Consider the following 21,699-nt stretch of genomic DNA (forward strand, 5'->3'; position numbering starts at 1 on the left):
CCAGTGTTTATCTGTGATTAAACGGTTGTTGTGTGGGAATAGGAAGGCCCACAGCACTCTGCATGGATTCCATTACCCTTTAGTAATTTAATCTCTGAGAATAGGTACAAGTAGGGTGAAGCACTTATATCCTTATATGGGGGGCGGGGGGTGTCTAAGCACAAAAGGATAATACACATCTTTAGTGATCATAATCCACAGGATAATTGCTGTCAGGCAAAGGGAACATGATGATGCATCATCTGAGTTTGTTTTGTGAGTTTAGCAGATGCCTGTGCGGGGGACTTTTCTAAAAGCCAAAATACAAAAGAAAAGCACTGATGGGATTTGTTTGCATCGAAGAGTGTAGCTCCATTGGATTTGTCACATTTGTGAAAACAAAGATGGGTCCTTCCACTGCTAAGTGCTTTATTGTTGTTCACGTTGATGGTTTTTGTGGGTGTTCACTTGAAAAGCTTTTTGCCTCTGAGATGGAAAGATGAGCGGATGGCCAGGAAGTAGGGAGGAAAGGAAATATACAAGTGTTGAATCCTATGAATAACGCATGAGGTTTATTGTACCTACTTATCGTGACTTTATCCCAGTGCATCTGCCATGAGCTCTGAAAGGATTATCATTCACACAATATTTTGAGATATCCATAATATCAGCTAGAATAACAATTTCTTATCGGAAAAAAAAGCAACAGTGTCTTTCTTATATTCTTTTTGTCATATCCACAATTGTATGCAGGGGAAAAAAAACCAATATCTATGCATGCATTCATGGTATGTTGCTTTTGCACACAATAGAAGAGATGCAGATGAGTAACTTGGACAATCCTTAAGAAAATTTAAAAGTTACAAGACAGAGAAGAAGGAAGGAAATGTTGAGAGTTTTGAAAAGCATTGTGCACAGAGGTACAGGAAGGTCTGAGAAGCCAGCAGTAAGGATAAAGTAAATACATCTATTTCCTTGATAAAGCCGAGGTGGTTAGGAAAAAGAGATAGGAAGAACATAAAGGTGCACAGAAGAGCAAAAGCATCTAAAAGTTATCATGAAACTTGAAATGAGGGAGCCTACTAAGTGCTGAGACGAATAAGGGAAAATATTAAAATGAAAAAAGCAAAAGAACAAAGCAAAGTTAGAGCGATGCAAATATGCAAGGATGTAAATAAATGAGGATTCACAATGAAAATGAGAAGAGGAGACGCGCGTGGAGATGAAGTGAAGAATAAATAATACAGATTTTGCAGAAAGAGGTGCTGAGCAAAGGAAAGCACATAATAGACACAAAAATAAGGAGTATACTCTAAAAGCGGATAGGAACTAATCTCAACAAGCCACAGGAGAACTGAAAATGATGACAGAGAGGAGAGGAAAAGTAAGGGGAGCAAACAGAGTTCGTGCAGAGGAAAAAGACTGACGGCAGCGAGAGGAGACAGAAAGAAAAAGCAGCATAAGTGTAACGACACCAAGAGGAGGAACGTATTAAAGACGCTTGCACCGTTTTAAACCACACAACAAAAATCTGAGGACAGTAATATGGCTGCTGATGTCATGTCATGATTCTTTTATTGGCTTATGAAACCACAAATTGGGCAACTTTTACTCTATTTTGTGTTTTATAATCAGTTAAATACTATCACATTTAATATTTTGGAGAAAATGTAGGCATATATCATCTTTCTCAAATAGGAATTACATTTTGTGCTCGCCTGCATTGTGATTATACGTCTACTGCTGTCATGGGACTCATTGCTCAAAGAAATAAAGTCTATCAACCAGATGAGCTGCATTAGATGATAGCATACAATTTAGAAATGACTCATAGTTAATAAAGAGGAAGGACTATCTGAAAATACCATACACCAGTACATTTATAACAAAATGACTCATGTTTGTCTCACGCGGTCATTTTTTCACTTTGCTTTACTATTTCTGATGTTTGAACGACTGAAAATGTTACTTTTCTGGTGAAAAGACCAGAGCAATACTCTGATTACTTTAGGTACTTCTTTAAATTTTAAGAATGTGGTTAAATTAGAATAAGGAAAAAACAAGATTTTTTTTTTAACATTATCATTCTGAAACACAAGTAATTCTGATGATCCAGTATTTCAGTGCATTTTAAAGTGTTGGAACAAAGTGTCTGAGTTGTACTTTTATAGTTGTTTTTTTTCAAAGTACAACTTACACCATGTCACTCCTTTTGAAAACCATTCATTGCTACTGAGTACACACACACACACACTATTTAAATTACTACTGAAATCTGAGTCCGAAGAGCATAATGCTGATTATATATATATTTGTTTAAATAAAATGCAGTAATGTATTTGTTTCATAGATTATTGTGTGCAATTTAAACATTGATATTTAATGCAGCCCACCACTGCAGATGCAATAAAACAGCCCCGGATTGAAAAGTAACTTAATTCACTGAGTAGTTTCTGAGAAAACTTTTACATGAGTATTTTCAACAACAGTATTTTAGCTTATAATCTAAACCAATTTTGCAAATGTAGGAGTACTTGAGTACAAATTTTCCATATTCATTCCACCTGTTGACATAGACATAAAATAACAGGTCAATTCTCTCCAAGTGCCTTTTATGCTGATTTATTATGATTTTGATTGAAGAAAGACTCCTCATGACGCCACCGGATTGTCACAAAGAAAGTCCACAGAGAACTATAGATTTATTGGAACATCTTTCACATTCTGAGAGATTTGAATCAGAGTTTGGAAACATATCAATAGTGTTACAACTCTTTCGCTGTTCACATGCATGATGGTAAATGTATTTAAATAATTGCATTCATGTATTATAATAGAATCAAAGCCAGTCCCTCACAGTCTTAATCCTTAGGTTTCCTGCCTTGAATCAAAATCTCCCTGCTCTAATAAACCTGATGCAAGTGAATGGATTGTTGCTAACCATACTGCAAAGCTCTTGGAAACATGTTTACCAGGAAGTCGTGGCCTGGGGGTTAGGGAAGCAAGCTTGTAAACAGATGTTTGATGGTTCAAGTCCTGTTACCAGACATCAGAGTGGATCTCTGAGTGAGCAGCCACAACACTTTCCACTCTCACTGCAGTGCTGATATTATGGCGCTGTTTTCAGTTTATCTGGAGTTGTAAATGCCTCGAAATGGTTGGTCAAAGTTGACTTTCACCGGATATGTCCAAAGTTCAGCCCCAGGGCCAATTAGTGCCTCAGGTTAGATCTTATATGACTCGGCACCATAGGTCTTAAAATGTTTGAATTTTTTGTCAAGAATGAAATGAATATATGCAATTCGCAAATGCTATTTTCAACTAATGACTGAAGATCAGTCACAGCCTGTCGCTATGTGCCTGCCAGTAATGTCTACGTTATGCACAGAGAATAACACATTTCCAAATAGGATAGATAGATAGCTAGATAGATAAAGAAGAAGATACATGGACTGTCGATGTCAAGCAAAAATTTGTATTCTTTAAAATTTTGCAAAGATGGGCTAGTAGCCCTTGGGCATTTTCACATTATCATTTGATATTATTGTGCAGTTTGTGGCTATATACACACCTATTTACATTTGCATACAGCACATATTTTTATTCAAATGCCTTGATAGGTTTGCCAGTATCTATGTATTTCTCTATAATTTTCTTTACTGCAGTAGGTCTTGTATTCTTGCGTTGCAGTGAGTCAATAAAATATTCAGATTTTGACTCAGTGCTCGTTTTGCCTCTCAAAAAGACATTTGTGACGTAAAGAAATAAAAGCATAACTCAAAAGATTCGGGGAACCTCGATACAATGTATGTTTAACGTCACGGCGTAAAAAGCTTGTGATTGGATGTCTATTTAAGGGGAAACCCCTCGCCATCAGGCAGGGCCATCCCAGCCCCACTGCACCCTCCTGGACATCATCCAATGTCACATCCACTCCAAACACTGTTCATGTGGATGTCATACAGCGGTGCCGTGAAGACATCTGGATCTTGATATCTATATTATAAGGTTTCGTATTGTCAGATCATAACACGAGGAAACCGGATTTTATTATTTATTTTTTTGTGTGGCTCATACAGCGTCCTCATCTTCGCCCTGAACGCATCATTCCCCGTGCCAAAGCGCACAATAGTCACCTTGTTATCTCATTCTCTATATTGATTGCATACGTTTGGCACTGCCACTGAAATAGTTTGAACCGTGGAAGCCACAGAAATGCGCAGTCATTTCCCCCTTTCGAAGATCAACTCAGCGATTCCCTCCGTTTTTCTGCTGCTTACTGTACTTGCAAAATAGTGCGCCCTACTGTCTCCATTGCGCATGACTGTACGTCGTAATATGAAGTCGGCCTCCTGTTTTTCTCCCCAACCCGGAGTCCTCCTGGCCCCCACCGCCTCGGTGCACCGCTCAAGTAAGCAAAAGACGGAGAGCGCCGTCGATCGTCCGTAAAGGTAAGGCCCATTTTTAATGCGCACACGAAGCCAGTGGCGGCGGCCGATCGTCAAGCGAGCGCGTCCCGCGGTGATTTGTGGACGGTGTTTTCGGCGTGCGGAAGCGGTCGGACTGCAGCGCAGGCTTCGGGACTGTTTCCGCACGCTCGAGGGAGAGCAAGGCCCAGTGACCCACATTCAGAGCAGCCAGTGTCTATGTGTACGAGTGGGCGAGCGCGTGCGCGCGTCCCTGCCACTGTGTGTGTGCGCGCGTGCCCAGCTGCCAGTGTATGTGTGTAGATGTGTGTGTGTGTGTTGCGTATGTACACATACATCTGCCGCGAAAATGTTTCCATCGTCGCAGCTTTTCGGCTTTTTCTCTCCGCCGCCGACATTCACGCCGCTGCCGGCTGCGGCCGGGACCTTGCCCCACTCGGATGTTTCGACCCGGCTCTCTTGCGGTGTTTGAGGTAATATTTTAGAGATTATATTGTCTTCAATGTCAGTTGTTGCGTGACAGCTTCGGGCTCGGCGCCAGCTCGCTGTGATATAGGGACTCGTTTCTCCCCTCCTTTTCGAGAAAATTCCTCTTTTTTACCTGCCGTTCGGGGCCGACTGGAGTCTAGCGGGGAGGAAACCGGGGCAGTAAGAGCCTTAAATCTCCGGAGGTAAATGAGCAGTTTTCGGCAGCGAGCTTAGTTAGCCTGCTAGCTAGCCGCACGGCTGCTCTCCGTCGGTTGTATAACTCACACCTGTGGCGTCATAAAAAGGCTTCTTAAACGGTACCGTGCGGCCAAACGGCTATTTGGACCGACCGCAAGGCTCCGCACCGTGGTCGTACTGCTAAACATGAGAATATGTTCATTGGCAATAGCGTGTACAGCTTCTTCTTCACCCAATGAAGGAGCTCAGTCTAATGAGGCTGCACTTATTGGCCGTCAGGAATACTCCACTATAGGTCAGCATCCCGAATTAGAGCCCCGGGACCACCACCACGACCCCCCACACGCCAAAATACCATCGTATCATCATAATAAGACAGCAGAGAGAGCTGATGGTCTCCACATGCTGTATAGGAGCCTGTGCAGATAATGGTAATTGACAACACTAATCAGTCAGACATTATTGATGGTTATTATTATTTAAGTGGTCAATTTCTTACATTATGTATCTTAGACTCCAGCAGGGTTGTTTACTTGGCTTTGCAAAGACTGCGCTTGTGGATCTCCTTCCCTTTCTTATTATTGTCCAAATCCACGAGGAAATGATAATCTGCATAGTGTGCCACATATGTGGAATACCAAATGATGCTCTGCACATACTTTAGAGAGGTTTATTTACATTGCGAATAGGTTTATAAATGAGAAACGAAAAGTGGTTTAAAAACATGTGCCCCAAGTGTGAATTAGCATGTGAGGAATGGGGCCCCCTTTGGAGGTGAGGGGGCCCTGTACACATGCTCAGTACATGTAGGTCTCTTCCTGAATGGCTTTCTTTTTCTCCATTTCCCCTCATCTCTCTTGATAAATGAAGTGTGTTTCTGTTATGGATTGTTGATTCTGTCAAAACAAGATTTTTCATCATGAGAGAGATTTCAAAGACAGAATAGTTGAAATGTGATCATTAGTTATAAACGAGTGGATCCTGTCAGAAAGCTGAATAATATAGTAATGCATAATCGCAGGAGAATGTAACATGTTGGGGATGTCTGACAGTTTGATTGTAGCCATCCGAGGTGCAAAAGAATCATTAAATTGAGCTCTTTTGTTTTTCTTCTTTTACTCATTGTTTTAACATATTTACACCAAGTCATCTTTGTTGAACAAATTAACTGTCCCACATTGTGTACATGTTATTTGTCATTTCCCACAATAAACAGCTAAAAGGTTAGTTTTGGAAATCAAATCCACCTATAGCAGTTTTATTTAAGATAGAAAATATGTTTTTTGAATGTTCAGATGCTTTGTGGACAGTTTTGTGAGGCATCAGAATATTCGTTGCAGATACATTATTCCATTTGAGCTTAAAAATGCCAACATTTCCAAGTTAGCAGGTCTCAGCTTATCTTACCAGTTTACACAGTCAATAATTTGCTGCCATTCCTTCCATTTTGACCTTCACTTCAGCAACTTATTTATCGTCAGTGTTGGCTGACAGTATTTCCACGCACGGTTAACGTTAAAAAGAAGCCCGTGGCATGTTTGTGAATGACTCCCGGGTCTTTTGTGTTGTAGGGCAGGTGTGGCCTGCACATGAGGATTTGTCAGCACCTGGAAGGCCAGGTCCCGAAACAGCTCGTTTGGCAGACAAATCACATTCCGCAAAGTAAGTTAAAAAATGGAACTGGGTTTTCGCATAATAAATATTTTCATAACAGGTTCCCATTGCTGCAGGGGTATAGATCAGTCCCACTGTAAACATGTTGGGGCAGAGTCCTTAGAAAATCCAGAGACTTTATTTTTGGGAACTTGGATGTCCATAATTTGTATTTTCACATCTTGATTCAAGTGGAGTTGGAGGAGTTTTCCTTCTCCTGGTGAAATCATTCATTCTTTTCTGCATGAACAAGAGGATGTAAGAGATGATGGTCATTGGACCGTCCTGACACCATGCGCCTTTTTGTGACTGACTGAATTTTTCTCCTCTGATCTCACCCCCCAGGTTCAAATCACCACCATGTCTTTCCCGTGTTCCGGTGCCCTCTCGTGACCTCAATGACCTCAACACCACTTTTTACCCTCAAGTCAGCGTCGACCCCACACCCTTTCTACAACCCCTGAGAGAAGACCCCAACTGAGCGCGTGCATAAGCTGCAGTGGGGTGAGAAGTGATCATGTCGTTACACATAGAACTGTAACGTGATTAATTTGATTGTAATTGCATGAGTGGATCCATTTGTGGTCTTTTTTTGTAATTTCACGGATGCAAACCTTCTAAAATGCATAAATGAATGCTTTGTATTGTCAACATGGACATTTAAACCAACTTTGCAACTTTAATCTTGAGCTTCATCCTAATCAGCTTTCCAGATTTTTAAGCTGAATGGGTTTAGGAGTGCATCTGCACATAAAGAAAAAGTAAAAATAAAACCAAAAGCCTTTGACTGTCCATTTATCAGATCATGATGGGATAAATAGTCAATTACAAGCGATATGGATAGAAAAGAGACACCTTTGTTTGACTCTCTGCAGTGCATTGCGTGACAGCACGTGTTCTCAGTCCGCTGGGCTGCAGTATGAACTGGTGGTTAATGCTCAAACTCACGCTGTTCCTTCCCTCCAGGTGGTCTTCCAAATGCCTACCTCACGCCTAAAGAACAAATCACTGCAGCCACAGCCCTGATCAGCAGCCACCATGACATCAAGCATAGGGTATGCTTGCAGCACACTCTCAAAGGATCGCAGTACTTCACGATGTCATGCCAATGTAGAATAATCCTGCACTCATAAATACAAGCTGTTTGGCCTCAACATGAAGTGGTCTCGCAAAGTGTTATCATTACTGTGTCATTCACAGATTTTCTTTGACAATGTTTTGATATAAAAAAAAGTTGATTGTGAAGTCGCCTCGGGGAAGCCTCCAACTTTCAGTGGAGAATCTGGGAATACGAGTTAAAAAAACCAGTATCAGCGTATGGTGTTAAAATAAAGATCAGTTGATAGCCTAAAAAGGTGTGATGGGGCGAAAGAGACACATCAAAAGTAGTGTGTGAAAATGGATCAGTTACAAAGCTGCAAATGCTTGAAAGGAAAGACCTCACTTTTAGATTTGACCTATGGAGTTGTGTAAACTACAATATTAGTAGAATTATTGTGCAGGCTTTTTTGAGTATCTGTTGGATTAAGTAGCACAATTACCATTCCTCTGGCATTCTTTCAAATCTTTCAGTTTCAGACATTTAAAACACTCACATTGCATCGATTTGTATCTTGTTCAGTACAAATGACAGCAGTTTGTTTGGTATTCACTAAAACATGCATACGAACACACCCAGTTATACAAATACGATTAACCTTCTTGGCAAGCAAAATACATTCCTTCCTGTTCTTTCTGTTTCACGGTTTTTTTTTCTCCGTTTTTTTTCTTGACCCAAAAATAAACCAGCTTTTGGCATGTGTAGTAGGAATCCTCTCATTAGTCAACATTCGTCGTTCGCTATTATTAACGGTGCATATGTGCTGTCGAGAGAGGTGTCCACAGGAAACCATAACGTGACTGTGTGTGGCGTATGTTGTTTTTTTTTTAGGGATGATTGTAGCATCTTTGATGGGTTGATGGAAGAAGATGAAAAGGACAAAGCAAAACGGTAAGAGCATGACTATTCAGTGGAGCTCAGTTTTTTTCTTGTCATTCAATTGACACTTCTCAGAAAAATTACTGATATATCTGAAACATATACCTCGATTTAAAAAGAAAAAACTATCTGATCATGTGAAATGTTCTAATTAGGTTTGAGATACTGTGTCTTTCTTATGTATGAAGTAAAATTATGAGGAATAAAACAAGAAGGCCCAAAATATATCTACTTATATTAACCCACATATGTGGAAACTGAATTAGGTAGTGGTGTCGTGGTTAGAACTCTTCATGGGATCAGGTCCAGTCCCTGCATTTCTTTGTGGAGTGTGCACATTTCCCCAGGGTCTCATTTCTCCATCCAAAATTGTGCATTTGAGTCAAATTGAGCTTTAGCTAAGCCCTGTTGCGAACTCGGAGAAGTCGTCGTGACTGACCGCATGTTTACATGGCAGCTGTCAGTGTAGAAACCAAACCACAACAGGCGCTCGACAGCACTTATTCACCGAGGTTACTTTATTAGTGAGCAACATTGATATCAGTGCCAGTGGCTAACATCAGTGTTCATCAGGGTAGCTTGGTGGCTTGCTTAAGGAAGCTGATTGCTGCAAAGATTATGTGATTGATATTATATTGCTAGGATTATGTTATAAGATAATTAAGTGCAGCGTTGGCTTTGTTGGCAGCAGATGAACTGTCTCGTTTCTTCACAGCGTGTCCCGTAACAAGTCAGAGAAGAAGCGGAGAGACCAGTTCAATGTCCTCATCAAGGAACTCGGCACAATGCTGCCGGGAAACACCAGGAAGATGGACAAGTCCACCATCCTACAGAAAAGCATCGACTTCCTGTGTAAACACAAAGGTCAAGGCTCCCTACTGTCCTCACAACTCTTCCTGTGTTTATGTCCATCACCTCATAGAGTCGAGGTTTCTTTGTTCATAATCAGGTGGATTGGCAACCTCTGGTGCGCATGATCTTCGGAACTTATTTACCTAACGCTCTGAGACGTCAACAGAGTGCAGTGTACTCTGCTAGATCCACTGAACAAGAGTAGAGGTTTTGTCCCTTCGAGTCACACAGGTCCTCACTTCACCCTGCCACACATGTGGAGGAAGAAAACCAGCTTTAAAAAAAAAAAAAAAAAAAATTCTAAATCATCAGCAGCTAACAGAGTGAGGCAGAGACTTTTTCTCAAATGAAAATGAGAAAATATACCTGGGTTACCTGCTGCCAAGGCTGTTGTGGGACCATTTTTCTGTTAAACTCCAATTTGAGGAGGCAATAATTCCCCATATTTTTAATCAAATTTACTTCAAAAATGTTAAGTGCTAGAAGTTTAAACATGAAAACACATTTGATTAATCAAGATTCACGGACACAAAATGTGTTATTAACTAATTATACAGCCTTACTTGACTGACAGTCCTGTTTTTTTTTTTTATCCTTGTCGAGTGGCTATTTCAGCAGTATTTTTGGAAGATGTTTAAAAGAAAGTTTGATTGGAAAGGAACATTTTTACTGGGCTTTTTTTCTGAACTATTGATAAAATATTTGTTTTAATTGAATTCTAAATTTAAAAATCATTTTATTGATACAACCTTATTCAAGTATAAAGAATTATTGTGCAGGCCTTAGCCGAGGTTCGTTCCTCAGGTTCAAGTTGTTATTGTTGCCAAGCAAGATGATTAAACATCAGCCGCTCGGCCCCGGTGCTCCTGATGCCTTCTGATGTCTGGTTATTCAATTTAACTCCTGTCTGTTCTTTGTTCATATTTAGTTCACTCAACACTTTCCTCAAAGTCCTTTTATATCTTCTCTGACATTTTTCTTGCGTCGTTTTCTTTGCTTCCTTCATCAGAAATCGCAGCCCAGTCAGAGTCGAGTGAAATCAGGCAGGACTGGAAACCTCCATTTCTTAGCAATGAGGAATTCACTCAACTCATGCTGGAGGTAAGAAATGTCATTGTTTGTAATCCTGCTTTATTTTTTTTTTTACTGATTCTACTGTTATATTATCCCCCAACAGATATATTTAGATAAGGGGTTGGTTAGATATGTCACACACTCTCAACATTTAATCTTGTGAGTGAGATCCAATTTTAAGGCTTTGATTTATAGCATGTTCCACTATTTACACTCTTTCTTAGGCTCTGGACGGCTTCTTTATAGCAATAATGACCGATGGGAACATCCTCTATGTTTCTGAGAGTGTCACCTCTCTACTAGAACACCTGCCAGTGAGTATCTCATGTTGTTCTTCTTGTGTGGGATGAATTAATCAATGTATTAGTCATACATTGCATTGTAGAACAACAAGCTTAAGCAGGATTTTTTTTTTTTTTTTTTTTTTTTTTTTTTTGTGTGTGGCTGAGATTAAACATGTCAGAATGACCTACATGCAAACAAAAGAGGGATTGGCTTTTTCTTGACTCGTGTTGTGATCTCATGCACGTTTGTGTGTGTGTGTGCTTAACAGGCGGACTTGGTGGACCAGAACTTGTTAAACTTCCTGCCCATTGGGGAACACTCCGAGGTGTATAAGGCTCTGTCCACACACCCCTCCGACTCGGAGAGCCTTAGCACTGATTACCTGAAGAGTCAGTAACACCCCATCATTTTTGTTCCTACCTCATGTATCTGATGATGCGATGTGATTTTCTGTTTTTCACTTTTCTTTTCTACATTTGGGTTGTCTTATCATAAGCGATGGAAACAAAAGCAGACAACTAATAATCAATGAATCTTACTTAATATAACATGTTGGTGATGTCTTTTCAAAAATACAATTGAACAAATAAAAAAAAAAAAAACCTACATCTGGTATTTTATTTTATGAGACCGGAGGAGCTAAACAAAAGGCTGCAATATTTGGTCAAACTATCACAGTAGAAAATGCTGTGTTTATTTTCTGGCCTGCTTGAGTGCCACTCACTGGTTTGATTCCCTTACAGGCACCGTGACAAGTCTTCAACAAGAAACAATGCAATGTAATGAAGCCATGTTTTTTTTTTTTCTTTTGTCTCCAGCTAAAAATCACATGGAGTTCTGCTGTCATATGCTGCGAGGGGCCATCGACCCTAAAGAACCTCCCGTCTATGAATATGTTAAATTCATCGGCAACTTCAAGTCTCTTAACAATGGTATGTCTCGTAGTCATGCGCTAATGTGATTTACTTGAACCTGTCTCTTGTAGAATTCTTGCTAAATTCTAATACGGCAAGATAGAACTCGCCTAAAAGGGAAAAATCTTGTATGAAGTTTGTAAAAACATGCATAGTGCAACAGCAACCGACATTTTTTTATTTTTTTTATTTCACTGTATTTTGAAACTGAAAGTTTCATTTGAAAAATGGCTTTATGTTGAGATTTTCAGTATTAAATGTTTGGTTTTGCAAAAATATAGACATTTTCATCACCTATACACTGCACCACAACAATGAAAAGCTTTAAAGTTTAAATTTAAAGGGTATTAGGGCATTATTTTCATCTGTGGCAATCTGTCGGGGAGCAACAGAAACGCACGCTGACACTCCAGCTGTTATGTACAAGTCAATGGAGCTGCATTTGCACTTAGGTTATAAACGTAAGTGGACTTATTTTTGATAACGTGGTCCTTCTGTGTCGTCCTTTCACTCTTTGTGGAGCAGTTCCCAACGTGACGAGGAACGGTCTGGCAGGGGTGCTGCAACGGTCACTACAACCTGCCTTCGATGACCAGGTGTGCTTCGTAGCCACCGTCCGTCTGGCCAAACCTCAGTTTATCAAGGTATTGTCGACATTTTCTCCCACTTCCGTCATTCATTTGACTTGATTGAACACATCTTACAAGCTGGTCCTATTGCTTTTATATTTACAGGAAATGTGTACAGTGGAGGAGCCCAATGAAGAATTTACCTCTCGTCACAGTTTAGAATGGAAATTCCTCTTCTTAGACCATAGGTAAAAACACAGATACACATGTTTAAATGGTCGTCGTTGCGAAAGATTCTCTATTAGGTGATGTATCTACATGTTGAATGAAAAGGTGCCAAAGCATAACTCTCATGGGAGATTTATGCTTCTTTTCCATCTTTTTAACGAACATCTTTTGATACTATGCAGCCTCTTCTAACTTCAGGAACAGTTGATTCGTAATAAATAAAAAAACTCAACTCATCTCTTTTTCCCCACTCATTTTTATTTCAGAGCACCGCCAATCATAGGCTACCTTCCTTTTGAGGTTCTGGGAACGTCAGGGTACGATTATTACCATGTGGATGACCTCGAGACGCTAGCCAAATGCCACGAACACTGTCAGTACTCGCACTTCTTCAAATTCAGCTCGGATTTAGTGGCCGGAGCCTTTTTTGTTCTTGTTGTGTGTAATACGTTTGCTTTCGCCGCTCCCTTCGTTTCTTGTTTGTAGTGATGCAGTACGGCAAAGGGAAGTCATGCTACTACCGCTTCCTAACGAAAGGTCAACAGTGGATCTGGTTGCAGACACACTACTACATCACCTACCATCAGTGGAACTCGCGACCCGAGTTCATTGTCTGCACACACACAGTAGTCAGGTAGAGTTGAACTTGGCTTTCAATAGTACAATTAGAAAACGGGTCTTTCAATGACTTAATTTGTATCTGTTGCATCTGCGACAGTCCTGCATCTGACGGCCGCTCCCTAAAACCCTGTTCTTGTTTGAATTGCAGCTATGCAGAGGTGAGGGCTGAACAGCGCAGAGAGCTGGGCATTGAAGAGTCTAATCCAGAAGTTACTGTTGACAAGGTGAGAAAGTTACAGCTATGTACTCACTAGTAATCACATGTCTTATGAATTAAAAGAACCTAACTCATCAAGTGCTGACAAAAAAAAAAAAAAACATTTTAGAAATTTGTTGAAATTTGACATTTAGGAATTGGTATCATCAACTTGAAGGAATAAATAAATACCTGTTAGTTTCTTCTAGTTTTGTAGTCACAACCACACCAGACAAGACCAAGACCATAATAAATGAATTAAAGGAAAATCTAAAATAGCCATGTTTGATCAGTGATTTTGAAATTTAAGTTTGCTTTTAAATAAATCTTACATCAACAATGTTGCATCCACAATTACGCTTTCCTTTTTGAAATAATTAATGAAGAATTGAAAACTATATAATGCAAAGCCTAAACAACATGTGGTTAATAAACACTCTTTAAAGAGGGAGCTCTAATTGTTTTAAAAGAAATGAAGATTCAAAGAAAAGCTTAGTTGTATTTCAGAAACTTGGAGTCTGCGGCATTGTGGAGTTTTACAATGATGCCTCTTCAACATTTGTCATGGTTTTATTCTGAGAAGATAAGTTCAATGTCAGAGTCTCATAAACTATTTGCTGATCTTTGTTCTGATGCTTGAAATGTGGCCTGAGCTGTGCTGCTTTGAGCACCTGGCACTGAGAAACATTTGACTTGCAGGTGAATCTCATTCACTGTCCTTTAAGTTCTCAATCTCAGAGATCAAAGTGTCTGAAAAATACAAGCAATTGAAAGAAAATTACTGATTTAGACCGAAGGAAACTTAGTCATAAAGAGTTGGCAGATATTAAGTAATTAACTGCTCTGGTGAGCATTTCCCCTGCAAGTAAAATATAACGCTGTTTTCAGACTTTCACAATAAAAAAACTTTTTGAAGGCCTGCAGTGCAATGCAGTTTTTGACCTAAAACTATTGTCAGTGTATTTATACGGGAACTGTTAGTTCACCTGTCTTTATGCTTCTTTTCAATGTGCTGATGAAAGATTGAAGTCGCCCCAGCCTTTTCTGTGAGATCCGCACTGCCAAATTTGCACACTGCGAGTGTTTCCTCTTGCTTGTTGTTCTACAAATAACCTCTTTGTGGCTTATCAAACCAAGGGCATTACTGCTGAGTTCACTGGTGCTGAGTATCCTCTCCCTGTGTGCAGGAGCGTTTCACTCTCAGACGCGACTGTGGGACGTAACATGCAGCTGCGAGAATAATTTCAGAACAAGTTTTCAGGGTTACTAACTCTTTTTGAGAGGGTCCTATGGTAATCTTTTCACTGAGCTACAGACAAAAAGCGGAATGTGTGTGCAGACTTGAGACTTTTGAGACTGAGACTAGGAGAAGACCAAGTGAAAATACCCACCAATCCAAGATGTGACCAACACTGATTCTGACGACGTCCATTTTCTTACTTGTGTATCATTTAGCCAGGGAAGAATGTTAAAATGTTCTATTTTATATTCTCAGGGAAATGTTTTTTTTTTCTTTGAATCAGGGAGAAAGTCAATGATTTACTTTGGGGGGGAAAAAAAAAAAAAAAAACATCATTTACTATTTATTTATCGTAGCTGTCTGAACAGTTGGCGAGCATGTATATCGACATGTTTACATAGGTTCATCCATCACAGGCTTTATACTGGAGGATCTTTGGCTTAATCACAGTTTGCTTTATTTGTGTTCCACCATATGTATGTATACTGAGTAAAAGTATTGATACAATTATATACTGTCTTTACATTTCAGAGTCAGGACTCTGGCTCGGAGTCACAGCTGAACACGTCCAGCCTAAAAGAGGCTCTGGAGCGATTTGATCGCAGTCGAACACCTTCAACTTCCTCGCGAAGTTCGCGCAAGTCCTCATCCCATGTTTCTGACAACACTTGCACTTGTAAGTGACACACACACAGTTGCATGCACATGCACATCATTGATGCATCATCAACAACCTATGTTACAAAAACGAGTGAGTGACTCGTCGATCTCGGTGTCCATTGGGACGACCAAGTCCTGCAGTAAGAGGATACGATGTGATGAGCAGGCTCTGAAAAAGACTCGTTCATGATTCCGTCTCTGCAGCAACAGCTTCCAAGCTGCACATGGACACGGCCACGCCGCCCCGACAGTCACTGGCCTCGACCATGGAGATGACATCACAGCGTCGCTCCTCCATCAGCAGCCAGGTGAGACATGGTCGGCGGAAAAAAACAGTGTTGCATAGCAACCTGTCGTTTGTCACTTTGCAGAAACCTTTGTATGAGACACAAGCAACATGAATAGAGATTTAGTTCAAATAACCTGTAATTTTGGGGGAAGGACCCGGTAGGCTGAAGAGAACATGTCTAACCGACAAAAAACTTATTTGTAGAGTTTCTGTAAATGTACAGAATTTACTACAAAGCCCTGATGGAAAGCATCAGAAAAGACTAGTCAGGCAGTCAAAGGTGTTTTTTTTTCCTTGTTCAGAATATCAAAACTCTTGTCACTTTTCAATTCCCACCTATGAGCTCAACAATGCAACATGTCTCCACGGTTTTTTTGGGTGTTTTTTTGTTGTTGTTGTTATTATGATGTAGAAAACGTTTTTACTGTGCTAAACAAATAAATCACAAATATGAGCAGCAAATGACTGGCAGAAAGATTTTTTGTTCTGTTTCCCAAAGTCAAATGAAAACTAAGCTTGTGAGTTACTGTGCCGTCCCCTTTTTCAACCCTGAGTCACGAGACGGGTGGGGATGGCATGCTGATGATGTCGAAGTAGGCCAGAAGCCAGCAACAGGGTTGCACTGTTATGTCAACATACGGGATGAGAAGTTCATTGTGAAAAACGTGAATGGGTGTTAGATTATATACCATCTGTGTAGAGGTGCGCCGTTAAAAGAAGGCTTGAGCAGTGAAGGCATTTTAGAGCACTTAAGGTCTAATTCCTGTGTTGGATTTCCTTTGTTTTTGCAGTCTATGAGCTCCCAGACCACTGGACAGAGTGTGACTCCGGGCATGATCACTCAACAGCAGCCACAGCAAGCACAGCAACTCCAGACTAATGTTCAGGTGAGACATTGTCATGGATGAATAAGTTAACGGTTTGCTGACCGATCTATTTGTCAACGAACAAATTATTCGCCAATGTCGCATTTTTCTTTTTTCAATAAAAAAAGGCTTCAGGTGTAATAATGATTACTAGTTTAATAAGAAGCGCAAGTCGACATACTTCTATGCCTTTTAATTATTGTTCGGACATTATGATAATCATTGGCAATGAATTGATCGACAGCATCAAGCTTCACTTTCTTCTTTTCTCCCAACCCCACAGCCGGTGATGGAGTTCTCAGCGCAGGTGAATGCAATGCAGCACCTAAAGGACCAGCTAGAGCAGAGGACCAGATTGATCCAGGCGAACATTCAGCGGCAGCAGGACGAGCTCCGACACATCCAGGATCAGCTGCAGAGAGTCCAGGGACAAGGCATCCAGGTACGCTGTGGACACACAGAAGCAGGTTCAGCATGACTCAACAGTCTGTAGCAAATGATTGTTTTATACTGTAAGGGATTCTGCACATTCTGATGACAGTATTGGAGACGAAGTTTGACCATGTGCTACTTGATGTCCGATAGATCATTTCATGAATCAACGCCTTCCTCTTAAAGGCCTGCCAATGCAGCTTTATTGAATGTTATGTTACCTGTTTGATATTTCCCAGGCATTGTATGTTAGTATTTTCAAAAAGGAGCTGACATGTTTTCTTTATTTGCACGAGCTTTTTCCACATTAAGTCGTGTCCTTGAGTCTGGAGGACTTCTCTTTGAATCCTGGTAGCAGGAACAAGCACCTAGTGTAAAGAAATATAAGCCACTATTTATTGCCATTTGCAATTGCCATGTGACTGCGTGCACATGCTGATGTTTTGAGGAAGACGTAGTCCTTGCTATATCGCGCAAAAAAGTGGCTGGTTTTCGCCTCTGCCTGAGGTGAATGTTTCTTTGAAGAAAAAAAACGCCTACACACTCCAGTTAATTGAGATTTTGATTCTGGCAGGCTTCCAGGTAATGTCAGACGTGTGATTCTGTGTGCATGTCACAGATAGCGAATGTCACAGTGCAAAGCATTATGGGATTGATCCACTGAAATGAATCAGGTCACATCTTGGTGCGTATGAACTGGGATGACATTACGATTACTTTATTCAGTGTTTATGTAAACGAGACAATCCGATCTTGGAATCAGAAAAACTTCAGTCAGATTGACAAAGCAGTCAAGGAGCAGCCGGATAGATTTGAAATATTATTTTGATTGTAGTTGTTTATGTGCATTTGTTTTTTTTATCATGTCTGAAAGCTTTTATGATTTACAGTTCTGGATTCCTTTTTTATTCCAAGTGCAATAGAAATAAATTCATTATTGAATTAAGTCAAAGGCTTCACTCTGACTGTTATATCTTTTTTATCTATATTTCTTCTTACAGATTAGTTTTCTTTATTCGTTTATAAAAGGTTGTATTGGATCAAACTGCACTTTTCCGATACTGGTGCAGAAATCGATAAACCAGCAAGGTTTGCTCTGCTTTGATTGTTTTTGCTCGCTCCGTTTTTTGAACAAGCATTAAAAGGTTTCTTGTTTGAAAACAGCAAACATGAAGGTTCGTGCCAACAGTATTTTCCAGATCTAGAAAATCTCTTCAGTGAACTAAACTAGGTTGCAACCTCTCTTCCTTTTAAAAGACTAGTAGGTGTATTGTGCTTTGTCTCTTCCTGCTGTGTTGTACTTATTTTGCTTGACCTAGATCAGGACTGGAATCATGCATTATTTATTTCGAAGAAATGGCAATAATAAACTTTCACGGCCTGAATATTCATCCATTGAGTCTTATTTTCCCACAGCAGGCCTTCATGTTGTTGCTCTGAACACTGAGCAGATTGGACAGAGAAATGTCCAAAGGTTAACCTGTCTTACATTTGATATCTCTGTGATGACAGATGTTGCTGCAGCAGCAGGGTGGAGCGATGAACGTACAGCTCCCTCAGGTTGGGTCGGTCCAGCAAACAAATACTCTGACCAACCAGGTCCAGCAAACCACCATTAACCCCGTCCATTCAGGAAGCCAGCAACTGACCATCCAGCAGCAGGTTCCTCCCCCTCAGCAGAGTTTACAGCAGCAGGCCAACACCCTCACACAGGTGAGACACACAAACATACAAAACACACGTTATGTTCCTGGTTTTGTTCAAATTGTTTTGACTTTTTTTTATTGAGAGAAAGAAATCCCCCATATTTGTCACTTCAATATGAAAAGTGTCAATGATAATTTGTAATTGAGTTGTATTCAAGGTCTGCAGAAAACACTGATCTTGTTCAAACTTTCGATACTTGAGTTTGCATTTCTGTAGAGAACGCCACAGTGCGGGACTGCACTGTGATGATACTTCCATTCACATGCGAGAGAAAAACCTCAGGGCATGAGGTTTGAGCTCATAATCATGTCAAACCACAGGAAATCCTGTGTGGTAGTCAAGCATCATAAAACATACAAAGACAACACAGACCATGTTTGCTGTGGTTACGGATACCAGCCGTACTTATTATTACCTTACTCACTTTCACATTTCACAAATGTAATTTTTTTTTTTAAACGAGCCTGCTTAACAAAAGCATCATTGTTGTGTATCAGTCGTAACCACACAATGATCTGAGAGTGGTTTCACTTGTGTTCATTTTCTTTTACGGTACTTTCTACTAGGATTTGCGATCTTTGTCCAAGACCAACGGGCTGTTACAAAGTGACATAATCTTAATTGTTGAGAGGGATTTTTAATTAACGTTCTCCTCTCCCTTGTTTCTTTGCAGCCGCAGCGTCAACAGCAGCAGCAGCAGCCGCAGCAGCAGCAGCAGCAGCAGCAGCAGCAGCAGCAGCAACAGCAGCAGCAGCCTGCTCAGGCTCAGCCTCAAGCCCAGGGCTCTGTATCTGGTCCACTATATAACACCATGATGATTTCCCAGCCCGGTCAGCCAAACGTGCTGCAGATCAGCACAAGCTTACCACAGAGCAACGCACAGCAAGGCACTGCAGTGGCAACATTCACACAGGACCGACAGATCCGGCAAGTACACACCGATCGCACCTGATGCGAGGCTGTTGAGGCATTTTAAAATAGTGCATTTTGACCAAGGATAACTGTCCACTTGCAATTTTCTGAACTGCTGTTGTTTTGTTATGTCGATTTCACTCTCTTTAGATTCCCAGCAGGGCAGCAGCTAGTAACCAAGCTGGTGACGGCTCCGATGCATGCGTGTGGTGCCGTCATGGTTCCTACGTCCATGTTCATGGGGCAGGTGGTTACTGCGTACAACCCCTTCGGTGGCCAGCAGGTACGCATGCCTGGACAAGATGATGTGGTCTCATGATTTATCGCATTGTTTTTCAAAAATGTGATGCCAAAGTATGATACATGTGGCGAGATGAGAAGAAATCAGGTTATAGTGTTTGGGAATTTGTTTAAGTTTTTAGAAATAGAACAAAGAAAACAGAGCTGTTCTGTTGTGTAGATCTCTCAAGTCCAAAAAGGTTCATTTCGTTTCATTTATTTTCCACAATTTCACATCATACAATAAATGATTTTGATGTGTGCAATGAATTTGCACATATCACAGTTTGATTTCATTATGAAGGGATCGTAATAAAACTGGTCTGTGTCGGTTAGAGAAAGTAAAACTACAAATAGGGTTGGTTGAATAGTCTTGTGTTTCTTCTTTATTAACCTTCTGTGTCACTCCAGCAGGGAGGGCAGACGCAGACTCTGACTCTGCAAGCTGCCCAGCCTCCCCAAGGCCAGGCTGACGGCCAGAACCAGACTGCTGTGGTGGCGCAGAGCAGCCAGCAGGGGCAGCAGCAACAACAACAATTCCTACAGGTAATCAGAAGGGGACAGGGGCTTCAGGGAGTTTGGAGGCTTGATTATTTTATGTCTAATTACCTTCGCCAACGCAAGTCGGTAGCGAAGGGGATGTTTTTGTCCACTTGTATTTATTTATTTATTGGTTTGTATGTATGCCACCAACTTTTCGCAAAAACTTTGCCCGGAATTGCATGAACGGTTCAGCGATGAACAGTGAGTAATCATGGGTTATTGTCTGGCCTGGCAGTAAGTTTTAAAAAATGTGGTATTCTGTATTCTCTTACACATTTTACGGTTGTTTAAAAATGGTTGACGGGTTTTCTAATTATTGTGTTGTGTTTTTGTTTTTTTTCCATCCAGGGCACTCGTCTTCTCCATAATAACCAGTCTACCCAGCTGATTCTGCAGGCAGCTTTCCCACTCCAACAACAGGGCACTTTCACGCAGGCAGCGCATCCACAGCAGCAGCAACAACAACAACAACAACAACAACAGCAGCAACAACAGCAACAGCAGCAGCAACGACAACAACAGCAGCAGCAACGACAACAGCAACAGTCCCACCACCAGAGGCACCAGCAGCAGCTGAAGCCGCAGCCGCAGAAACAGCAGAAAGCCTCGTCGTCGCACAGGACTGACAGTGTGAGCAGCCAGCCGCAGTGAAGCCAGCAGGAGAAGACAATAAGTGAGGAAAGCCGGCGGGGCGGGGGGGGGGTTTAGGCCTTTAAAACTCTTCAAGGAGGATCACTGCGGAGGCTTGTTTGCTCGTGTGGCTGCCACAAAGCTCCCTCTTCCCCAGAGTCGTTACCCTCCTTCCTCCATCCGAAAGAAGTGAAGCATAGGAACGAGGAACGTCTGTGAGCCCACCAGGAACTCACCAAAGATTGTTACCATGGCAACAGGATGGATTAAAATCCTCGTGGTCGTGGGGGGGGGGGGGGGGGGGGGGGGGGAGCTCCGGTCTCCGGTCTCCGGTCTCCGTGGAAACCTGGGAAGAAAAAAAAAAACTTGTTATTGCCCCCGATAACAATGGACTCTTTTTGAAGGCAAAATGGACTGACCTTGTACAGATTGACTGTATGATAAAAAAAAATGACAAAAAAAAACAAACACAACATGTAAATATCCAGCATAGCCTAACAGAAAACGGAAATGTAGTATTTTATATGATTGCATGGAAAGAATAACTGTGTAAGCTTTTATTAGTTGCTTTTGAAAATTGAATTTTTACTTGGTTCAAGTGTTCTCCGGTCAGAGGTGGAGCAACGGCGTGCTCCCCTCGGCCAACCCCATCCCCGCCCCCACGCTGGAAACAGAAAAAAGAAAGAGAGAAGTCCTAGT

At 41.1% G+C, this 21,699-nt stretch overlaps 1 protein-coding gene across 3 annotated transcripts; it reads left to right on the top strand.

Annotated features, from left to right (window-relative positions):
* The first annotated feature begins 4,368 nt into the window (after positions 1-4,368).
* clockb (clock circadian regulator b) lies at positions 4,369-21,243 on the top strand. Of its 3 annotated transcripts, none has more exons than XM_080520793.1 (24): positions 4,369-4,430; positions 6,644-6,734; positions 7,071-7,229; positions 7,692-7,780; positions 8,656-8,715; positions 9,419-9,567; positions 10,565-10,656; positions 10,854-10,943; positions 11,183-11,303; positions 11,733-11,846; positions 12,354-12,472; positions 12,563-12,645; positions 12,892-12,998; positions 13,112-13,259; positions 13,395-13,470; positions 15,214-15,358; positions 15,547-15,650; positions 16,423-16,518; positions 16,781-16,939; positions 18,442-18,642; positions 19,310-19,563; positions 19,699-19,831; positions 20,239-20,373; positions 20,719-21,243. In XM_080520793.1, the coding sequence occupies exons 4-24, from the start codon at positions 7,764-7,766 to the stop codon at positions 21,019-21,021; spliced, it is 2,706 nt and encodes a 901-aa protein (XP_080376919.1). In that variant the 5' UTR covers positions 4,369-4,430; positions 6,644-6,734; positions 7,071-7,229; positions 7,692-7,763; the 3' UTR covers positions 21,022-21,243. The 3 variants fall into 3 exon arrangements, with proteins under 3 accessions (XP_080376919.1, XP_080376921.1, XP_080376920.1); XM_080520795.1 differs by having other exon boundaries at positions 20,242-20,373; XM_080520794.1 differs by lacking the exon at positions 4,369-4,430 and adding an exon at positions 4,777-4,879.
* The last annotated feature ends 456 nt before the right edge of the window (positions 21,244-21,699 follow it).

The sequence above is a fragment of the Blennius ocellaris genome, assembly GCF_963422515.1.
Source record: "Blennius ocellaris genome assembly, chromosome: 3".
Lineage (NCBI taxonomy): Eukaryota > Metazoa > Chordata > Actinopteri > Blenniiformes > Blenniidae > Blennius > Blennius ocellaris.

Bases quoted from the DNA above. Each gene is read 5' to 3' on its own strand.
- clockb (XM_080520793.1), top strand. The intron at 11,304-11,732 runs GTCAGTAACACC...TTTTGTCTCCAG, and splicing joins TAGCACTGATTACCTGAAGA to CTAAAAATCACATGGAGTTC. The intron at 16,519-16,780 runs GTGAGACATTGT...CCAACCCCACAG, and splicing joins AACTCCAGACTAATGTTCAG to CCGGTGATGGAGTTCTCAGC.